The 10,226-nt window shown below is 37.0% G+C and overlaps 3 protein-coding genes across 3 annotated transcripts; all 3 read right to left on the bottom strand.

Moving 5' to 3' along the window:
- Nucleotides 1–1,280: 1,280 nt before the first annotated feature.
- Nucleotides 1,281–3,422, bottom strand: LOC136275635 (uncharacterized). The gene is made up of 2 exons (XM_066085260.1): nt 3,122–3,422; nt 1,281–2,812 (listed from the first exon to the last, which is right to left on the bottom strand). The coding sequence occupies exons 1-2, from the start codon at nt 3,420–3,422 to the stop codon at nt 1,281–1,283; spliced, it is 1,833 nt and encodes a 610-aa protein (XP_065941332.1).
- A 67-nt stretch (nt 3,423–3,489) lies between these two features.
- Nucleotides 3,490–4,770, bottom strand: LOC136275634 (uncharacterized). The gene has a single exon (XM_066085259.1). It carries the CDS (start codon nt 4,768–4,770, stop codon nt 3,490–3,492), a length of 1,281 nt encoding a protein of 426 aa, XP_065941331.1.
- A 90-nt stretch (nt 4,771–4,860) lies between these two features.
- Nucleotides 4,861–6,501, bottom strand: LOC136275633 (uncharacterized). The gene has a single exon (XM_066085258.1). The coding sequence runs from the start codon at nt 6,499–6,501 to the stop codon at nt 4,861–4,863; it is 1,641 nt and encodes a 546-aa protein (XP_065941330.1).
- Between the last annotated feature and the right edge of the window lie 3,725 nt (nt 6,502–10,226).

Raw genomic sequence — 10,226 nt, 5'->3', positions numbered from 1 at the left:
TCGAGGCTGGTCTGTCGCTATCGCTGTAACATTGTAACCCTGGGCAAGTTACTTTACTCTACTAGCGCACTCTCTCCATCCAGGGTTTAAAATGGGTACCTGACACATGAGTCGAGCTGGCTATGTGAATGTAAAGCATTAGTGCCGTAATTTGGCAGCTCAGCTTGTATGCTCCCCAGGGAGTTGAGGATGCTATGGATTGTTCGGGTCTCGCTAGGGGGTAATACGGGAAGACGTGCGAGACAATGCACTTTGCGAGCAAGACTATAAATCCCTACCTCTTTCCTTTTGTTTGATCTATTCTTTTTAGCAATTTTAAAATGTAACTTTAAAACAGTAAAACTCAATCTTATGAAGATACTTATGATAGGTTGTGTGCTCCGCTTGGTATGTCATAGGACCGACGACATCCAAAAATAAGCTTTCAATGCTTATATTAATATTTTCATACTGATGTCTGTTTGTATGAAATTTTGTGTATCGCTGCTATAAAGCCATTATTTACGCTCTTAGTCAGGGATATGAAACATGGAACTGCCATATTAATATGTTATTCATAGTGCCAGTAACTTTGTGGAGAATGATCTTTTTTAAAATTTAGGATAAGATATATATAAATTATTTTTTTTTTCGAAAGTGCAAATCAAATTGGTTATGTAGGATTGAAAGTTACATTCAATATCACTAAGATAAATATATTCAAAACACGTGAAGACGTTTATTTTTGTGCTCATGGCGAATGAATTAGCATTATGTATTAATAGAAAATTGAACATCGCAGATTTCCAATGCAAACAGAAGGGGGAATATATACTTAATGTAAATATATGGATATGAATATTAATTGCAATAATCAAGCAAACTCATTGCAAGCGAATATTTCATATATCTAAATGCATATAATACTTACAATTTGAGGGGACAAGGATGAAACGTGGAATATGTTGGTATAGAAAATGTTTAGCACTGCGGCGGGACCGCACGTACACAGCGTGAAAAACTGAACATAGAAGAGTTCCACATAAAGAGGAATAACCCTCAGACTGTATAATACAAGATCAAGAAAGATAACTCTTGGTTCCACTACACTCCCCGTCTGGCATCTTTGAGATGCCACTATTCATATGCATGCACAAAACATTTCAAAATTGTGATAAACTAGTTGATAAATAATATATCTCGTGATCACTTGATATATGAATCATAATATAAGTCAATGTTTACAAATTCATTGTTAACAGTCCATTATTCACAGTCCATAAGTTACAGTTCACATCTAGTCACTGTTCACTTTCTATTAGCAACACGAGATAATGAAATGGTCGACTGTAAAATGTTGGTTTTCCGGCTCGAATAGTTCGCACAACAACTTTTCTCACGATTCCATCGTCACTTGGAAATACGCGGTCAATAATACCAGTTGGCCAGTTGCTCCGGTGCTCTGCGGGATCTTTCAACAGTACCACACCATCTACTGTAACGTTTCTGGTTTCGCTTTTCCACTTACGTCTACTTTGTAGGATCGATAGATACTGCTTACGCCACTGATTCCAGAAAATATCTGCAAGAATTTGGACACGTTTCCATTGCGCTCTGTAAACGTCTTGTAGACTGAGTGAATCAGACACGACTGGTAGGAAATCAACTTTCCCGGTGAGAATCATAGTTGGCGTAAGAATCATTGTGTCATTTGGATCCGAAGGTATCGGTGCTATAGGTCTAGAGTTTATGATGGCACAAACTTCACATAAAAATGTTGCTAATGTCTCATGTGTTAGAGGTTTACCACTAGATTCCAAAAGCATTGAATCAAGGATTTTCCTTGTCATTCCTATGACTCGCTCCCAGACACCACCCATATGGGAGGAATGTGGGACATTGAAAATCCAGGTGATGTAGGCCGATTTGTCCAGGAACTGTTGAACTGGTCCCTCTTCTACTTTTATCGTGTTCACTCTCATTTCCTCAGCAGCTCCAATGAAATTGGTGCCACGGTCAGATCTTATTATCTTCACTGGGCCACGGAGTGATAGAAATCTACGCAGCGCATTTATAAAACATGAACTCGACATCTCTTTAATAACCTCTATGTGAGCCGCTCTTGATGTTAAACAGGTAAACATCAGTCCCCATCTCTTGCTGTTTGCAGCGCCTCCTCTAGTTCTGCGGGTACAGACTTCCCATGGTCCGAAGACATCAATTCCAACAGATGTGAAAGCAGGGCCTGGTGTGATCCTGTCCTCTGGTAAGTCTGCCATCATCTGTGTTTCAAGGCCACGGCGAAATTTTCGACAAGTCACGCAAGTGTGAATGAAAGATGAAATCTTGCACTTGCCTCCCAGGATCCAATAACCTGCCGTACGAAGTGCACCTTCAGTGAATAATCTCCCCTGATGTTTGACTTGCTCGTGAAAATGACGAATCAAAAGAACAGAGATATGACTGTTCTTGGGAAGAATAATTGGATTGATTTCTTTTGATGGTAAAAATCCAGCAGCTTTGTTCAATCTTCCACCAACACACATTAGTCCATTTTCATCTAAGAATGGTGCAAGTGTGGATATACTTGTGTCTTTGTTCAAAGGTTTTCCAGACTTTAAACTGTTTATCTCTTTAGAGAAGAATTCTTGTTGAATCTGTTTTAGGATAAAGGTCTCTGCTTCACGAATTTCATCATAACGGGTAAGTTGCATAGGTTTCTGGTCACGACAAGCTCTAAACCTGCGGCAAACTCGCTTGAGACAAGCAATGCCCACAATGAGACAACTCCAACGATCAAATCGATCAAATTTCTTGGTAATGAGATCAGATCCTGTTGTTGTAATGGTAACGTCAGTTTGTGAACATATTACAGGTCTATCGATTGGACGGACTTCTCTGTCACTATCAGGTTCAAAAAGTGGAAACTGTGTAGGTTTCATTTCCGTCACATCGCACAACCATTGTGGACCAGTAATCCATGGTAACCGCATAATGTTGATCACATTAGTGTTGCATCTTGTACAGAATCTGCAGGATTTTTTTTCACTGGAAATGAAGTTCTATTGATTGGCATTAGATATTCGTACAATACGATCAACTCGGTTGCTTACATAGGTGTAAAATCTTCGAGTCCTATTACCAATGTAGCCTAACACAACTCTGCTATCTGTGTAATATCTCATGGTTTGCAATGGGATGCCAAGTTGTACAGATATGATCTCTGCGAGTTCCGTTGCTAGGACAGCTCCACACAATTCTAGGCGAGGAATGGTGTGGCCATTAAGAGGTGCTAACTTGCTTCTTCCAATGATGAATCGAACGCTTGTTTGTCCATCACTTACAGTTTTTATATATGCTGATGCTGCTATTGCCTTTTCTGAAGCATCTGAGAATATGTGAACTTCTGTTGTCTGGGCTGAACTAACAGAAGTGTGAGACATCATACGGGGAATGGCGATATCATTGAGACAGTGAAGAGATGATTGCCACTCCTTCCACTTTTGAAGATTATTGACAGGCAGGTAATGGTTCATCCCAGTCAACTCCTTCAGGTGTGCATTCTCGGAGAAGTATTTTACCGCTGATGATGATTGGTGATATGAAACCTAATGGGTCGAATAGGCTGTTTACAGTTGAGAGCAGACCGCGACGAGTAAAAGGCTTCTCTTCAGTAGGTACTGTAAACACAAAAGTATCGTCCTTCAGTCTCCAACAAAGTCCAAGAGATCTGTGTATCATGTCATCACTATCTATTTCTTTCAGCTGTTCTCCATGATCACTGACATCAAAAGCGTCCATCACAGCTTGTTTGTTGGACGTCATTTTGTGAAGACGAATCTGACCTTCCTGTTTCATGGTTGACTGAGTACGCTTCATCAGGCTGATAGCATCTGATTCATTTGGTAAAGAGATTAACCCGTCATCAACGTAGAAGTTATGCTGTACAAAGTTTTTCACATCTCGATCAGCGTGTTTGACAGTCTTAAGGAGTCCATAAGATGCAATAGTAGGCGACGGACTGTTGTCCAATACATGTGAAGTCATTCTGTACTCTATCATGATGTCATCTGGGTTGTTTTCTTTATACCAAAAGAAGATAAGGTAATTGCGGTGGTCTTCATCAACACGAAATCGGTAAAACATCTGCTCTATATCTGCTGCCATCGCCACCTCATCCTTCCTAAAGCGAAGCAAGATTCCAAGGGGACTATTGATCATGTCTGGACCAGACATGAGTACTGAATTGAGGGAAATTCCACCATACTTAGCTGACGAATCAAAAACGCCTCTTATTTGATCTGGTTTCTTTGGGTTACGAACACCAAACAAAGGTAGGTACCAGCAAACTGTGCTTGTTGGAGATGGCGCAACTTCTGCTGCTCCACTGTTTAGAACTTTCTCCATGAATTTCACAAACTGTCTTTTATTTTCTGTATCTCTCTGTAAACTGTTGTGTAGTATCTGAGCTCGATGTAATGCCTGAGGTCTGTTGTTAGGAAGATCAGGTTGGTTCTCTCGAAAAGGAAGAGGTGCAGTCCACATGCCGTCCTTGTCTTTAGTGAATGATCTATCCATCAACTTTAGGAATAGTCTGTCTTCTACCGATAAACCAGTACAATCATCTTCAGGGGTCTTCATGAAGACATCTTCACCATGAAATTGAAAGTCACGCTCACCAATTATATAGTTAGACACAAGTGTTTGCTCTTTCACATCAATGTTGTTCTGACACGGTTGACTGCACGTAACTCTACCATCATTGAGAATAGACACTTTGTTGACATTCATGGAGGTTCTTCTATGAAGTCTACCGAGACAAACTTCACCAATTATAGCCCAACCAAGACTTAGTCTTTGAGCGAATGGTTCCCCTCGAGGTCAAGTGATCTGCTTTTCAATGTGATGGGCCTCAATCAAGTCTCTTCCAATAAGGAGCTGTATTTTTGAATTCAGATCAAACTCGGGTATACTAGATGCAATTCTGAGAAGATGAGGGTAGCTCTTAGCAACTTCTGGTGTAGGAATTTCAGAGGTTTCGTAAGGGATGTCATCACATTCCGTCAGAAGAGGAAGGTCCATTGTCACAGCTGTGTCCAATGATCGTAACTTCATACCATGTGCTTGCCGACCATTTTGGGCTGTCTTTCCCATACATGTAGTCAAAGTGTAATGAATGGGTGAGGACATAATGTTCAAGGCATCAAATAGCTCTGGAGATGCAAGAGACTGGTTGCATTGATCATCCACGATTGCGTAAACACGATACATGTTGTTAGGATAGTCTGTGTGAAATACATCCACAAGGAAAATTTTGCTGCATGATCTGCCTTGATAATGCTCGCCACAGAATGTAGTACACTTGACTTTAGTGTTTGTTGAAGCTTTCATAGGTACAGGCGATATGTTGTCTGTTTCTGACTTCATGGTTTGTAGAGCTGAGTTATACATTTTCTCCCCGCCATGCATGCTTGGGCTTGATGATGGAGCTTTGTTTATATGCAAAGCTGTCGTATGATAAACACTCCCCCACGCGCTACATTGGATTTTGACTTGGCAGTCCTTTGCTGTATGACTAGTTGAGGTGCAACATCTAGTACAAATGTTTTTACTTTGCAAGAATTTCTTGCGTTCAAAGAAAGGTTTTGCACGGAAGGCTCTACAATGATGAATGCTATGATCTGCCTTATGATATGGGCAGCGGGCGTTGTTGTTGTTGTCTGTTGACACCTCAGACTTTTTGGAGTATACCGGTCCCTTGAGAGCTGGTTGTCGGCTGTTGGTGAATACAAATGCCGGATCATTTCTGATTTCACTCATTTCACGTACAAATGTCACAAAATATGAAAATGGTTGGAACGGCACTTTGTTTAACTTTTTGTAATTGGAGGCTTTGGCGATCCATTTTTCCTGCAGGTGAAATGGTAATTTGTTGATGATAGGATTCACTCCAATGGACGAGTTAAAATACGATAGGCTTGTAGAAAATGTTGAATTGGCCACCAGTGATTCTATCTTAATAAGACTGTTTAACAAGTCAGACAGGCGTTTGTTTTCATCTGATGTCACTGGTCGGCAGTTTTCTAGCTGATGACGTATCGACGCTTCGATCATTTCTGGTCTCCCATACATCTCATCTAGTCTTTTCCAGATTATTTGAAGTGCTTCCTTAGGTTTCCCAGGATTTGCATTGCGAATTCCAATTGCTGTAAATTTGGAATTGCCAGTGAGTCTATTTAACATTAACTCAAGTTCTTCATTACAGGAAACTTTCAGTTCACTGACAATATTGGCAAATGTTTCCTTCCAGGCATTGTACGAATCTGGCGAGTCATCAAAGTTTGAAAAACGTTCAGGAAGCATTTGCTTTTTAATCATAAGCAGGGCCATTTCAGATAGCACATGAGGCGATTCAGTTGTGGGTATCTGAACATCAACAGGATTGGAAGGGATGTTTTCCACAAACTTCTGTGTTCGTTGCCCTGAACTCTCTCTCTCAATGTCCGCAAGGTCTCGCTCCATTGATCATCACTAGCACTCTGTTCTTGTTTCAGTAAATCTAAGTCAATGTCCAACTCACACTTTTTTCTGTTCATTTCAGCTATACGTATTGATTCATCTTCCTCAAGGCGAAGTTTTTGTTTTCTGTTTTCTTAGCTCTGCTTCTTTTTTCATTATTTCCAACTTCCGCTCTTTTCTTCTTTTCCTCTCAGTGCTGGTTGTTGATATTTCTGAGGCTGTTTCTAAGAGGTCTAATTTTGCAGCTTTAATGTTGTCTAAGGCTTTGTAAACCACTGACTTTCCTTTCTCAAAGTCCTCGGCACATCGTTTCATCTCGCTTTTACCTTGTTCACTTCTGGAGTGTCTTTGTAGAAAGACAAGGTACTGTTTAATACTGTTGTGAAACTCACTGAATGTGTTCTCTTTATTACTCTGTAAGATTTGATATTGTTCAATAGTTCTGTCACATTTTTGCACTCGTAAAATGCATTTTTCAACTTTCCCCCATGTTTCGAATATAGGTTTTTTATATTTGGAACTTTCATCTTCAAATGCTAAGAGTCCTTTTTCACTCAAGATAACATCATGTTTATCCTTGATAGAGGTGTTGGTTTCTTCAATCTCGTTCTGGGAATCACCGTTCCGTGGTAAGGGGAGCCCTCCAGTAGCCATATTTCCTTGGTGTGTAGATTCAATTTACTGTACTGTTTGAAAAACAGCAAGTATAACCAGATTCAATAATTATTGGTAATCTTTATTGAATGTAGATCTGATGTAGATCTGATGTGGTAAATTGCTGAAACAAATTATAAACAATTTATGAAAACATGGAATAATATGCAAACTGACATTCTAACAATTCACACAATAATACATTTATAACATATATGTATATATATCATAGTTGTCATAAGAAATAAATTGACAAATATCAAAATAGACGAATTCCAAAATGTGCACCCAGTATTGAAACAGTAGCCCGAGGGAAATTATGGAATGTAGGTAAAAATGGGAAAATAATTTAATTGAAAAATATAAACATAGAATTCACACTTTATAGGTGTGCTGTGTACTTATTAATGACCAGTAAATCATATAAATAATGAAGGTATCAACAAATGTAAACACGAGAAAATATGGCGCCTACAACCTACTACAGTAACAGTCATTACGAGGGTGCTTATGTTTGCTTTTATAAACATGTCATGGCAAAAACAACAAATAAAATGAATATATCATATATCTAAATGCATATAATACTTACAATTTGAGGGGACAAGGATGAAACACTTTTTCTCGCTACAGACATTTTCTTAATATACATATAGAGGATTGAATTACTAGTATCATGGAGTTAAAAATTTACACCGCTCCTTTGCACTTACGTAGAAAATTGAAGTTATAAAGCACATGCTTAAGTTGGTATATGAATTTTTAATAAAAAATGTTATTGAAAACTTTTAATGTGCCGACACATTTTCTTCAAATTAAGAATCAAACACTTCAAAATTTGAAGTGCTGATTTCAGCATTATGTTGATAGAGTTATGCTATTGCTTTGTTAAAAAAGTCATACTGCTAGAAAAAAGGGATACTTCCTAACAAAATATCTCTCGTGGAAGGTAAGAAAGTGGTCATGAAAATGATATATGTTGTAGTTGACATCCTAATGTAATGTGTTAAAAAAGCAAAAATATTCATTGACAAATAATTATACACTGCAACCCCCTATTATTTTTTAAATGATTTACAAAACGATTAAAAATCATGTTGTTACTATTGTACATTTTTATGGATGTAAACGGTTATAAACAATTAATATTACTCAATGTCATACACATTAATAATTCAATGTGACCCATACCGCATTAAAATCTTGCACTCAAAAACAATAACGTTAATGGTCAAATGAAATTATTTTTCTATTTGTAATATGCGGTATTTTAGTAATTTTACCTTATATTTATAATTAAATATATAAATATAAACAATTGTTAACAATTTTAAAGGGTTTCTATCGGGCTGTCAAATTCACCATGAAAATACTCTGCGATAAATATATGCAAAAAAAAGCAGTTTAAATTTTGAGTTTTTAGCGCAAGCACCAACAGTTATTTATATATAAAAAATAATAATATAAAGTAATACTATAAAAAAATATAATAATATATACACCCTACTTTATACAAAAAGTACACATATTACACATCACGGCCATTCTAGATTTAATAAAAACTGTCACATTAACCGAGAATTTTTTTTTGAAAATCAACGGTTAAATTAGTTTGCGACCCCCTCAGTCTCCCGATCGATCCCTCAACATTTAAGCTTACGATCGATTCAACGAAACCGGTGCTTAACACCTGTAGGTAATAAAAATCACTCCTCAATCTGCATCTTCTGCCTTCGAAATGCGATAAATGCCTCAAGGAAGGACAGAAGTTTACATTCTTCAAAGAAATCCATTTATTTTATCTTATTAAATATAGCGGATGACATCCCTAAACAAGCGATAGCGGCCCCTTTTTATTAATTTATTTATGAATTATAGAGAATCTATCTTGCTTTTGATAATAATAAAATAAGAGTGAATAAATCGACACTCATTAGTGTCGATAGCTTGACTCGCCTTTTAGTGTAATGATTGGTGCATATTATCGATGATTTTGCTCACCTTGTAACAGTGAATTTTGTTCTGTTTGTGACCCTGTCTCAGATAAACAAAAAAAATGAATAAAATGAGCGGATCTTGGTACAATAGAAAATATGTATTGTAAGGAATTTAGCAGATCGGACAAGACTCGTTTCCATAACGTAACTTTATTTATCACCAAATTTTCACCAGTTGAGGGAAAACCTAGCAACCAGAAATGAAAAACGTTGATGATACAACTTACAAATAATTTATTGTCATAAATGAATGTGAATGACATATAAAGTCACGTCGAACACGCTTACCCAAATTTATGTTACATGACACATGTGGCACAGACGAGTAACATTATGAAAGTTGCTAGTGTACCCCAGGTAAAAAAAATATTTATAATGTGGAAGACCAATTGGACTTTTGCATTTATTAAAAAGTTTATGAGCAAAGTGAGGTTAATTTTTCATTTTTCATATCTATATAGATTTTGAGTTCAAAGTCTCCGGTGATTGAATGTAAACATTACACCCCTATCATAAATAATGACTTACATCTCCAATGTCATTTTTTGGGGCTAAGAAAAGGGTTCTATTAGAGAACATATATCAAAGATTAAACACCAACCAAAAAAAAATCCGATTTTTTGGGAGGCAATTTACTGTGGGTCGTATTCCACTTCATCCTTGATGTGTTACGGATTCCGTTTACTAAGAATGAAAAACAAATTCCACTGATGATGATAAAAAAATCTATTGTGTTATTTTTCATTTTCAAAAAAATGTAGGTCAATGACCTACTTTTTATGTGAATGGCCATTCGATATTTTTTGAAAATATAAGAAAAATAACTTAAACTTTTTCGTTATGGTTGAGATTTTTTATTTGTGAAATAATACAAATTGCAAAACTCTTTTAAAAATGAAATATAGTTTATGAATGGCAGTGACATCAAATATATACAAAGCATTAAGTTTTCATTCACAATTTTCATAAATATTCCAGTCCAATACAATTTCACAAAAATGGAACGATGATAATACTAAACCATTTATAGTACCAAACTAAGTATATTGACCTTACTCTGCTGACATAGAATTTATG

This window comes from Magallana gigas, chromosome 5 (genome assembly GCF_963853765.1).
Source record: "Magallana gigas chromosome 5, xbMagGiga1.1, whole genome shotgun sequence".
Classification (NCBI taxonomy): Eukaryota; Metazoa; Mollusca; class Bivalvia; order Ostreida; family Ostreidae; genus Magallana; species Magallana gigas.
The sequence above is the reverse complement of the archived record's forward strand: the minus strand, read 5'-3'. Positions and strand labels throughout refer to the sequence as shown.

What these genes read in the sequence shown, in the direction of transcription:
- LOC136275635 (XM_066085260.1), bottom strand. Translation starts at nt 3,422, where the DNA reads ATGTCTCACACTTCTGTTAGTTCAGCCCAGACAACAGAAGTTCACATA. An exon ending in AGTTGTGTTAGGCTACATTG is followed by an intron (nt 2,813 to 3,121) that starts GTAATAGGACTC and finishes TTACAACAACAG; the next exon opens with GATCTGATCTCATTACCAAG.
- LOC136275633 (XM_066085258.1), bottom strand. Translation starts at nt 6,501, where the DNA reads ATGGAGCGAGACCTTGCGGACATTGAGAGAGAGAGTTCAGGGCAACGA.
- LOC136275634 (XM_066085259.1), bottom strand. Translation starts at nt 4,770, where the DNA reads ATGAATGTCAACAAAGTGTCTATTCTCAATGATGGTAGAGTTACGTGC.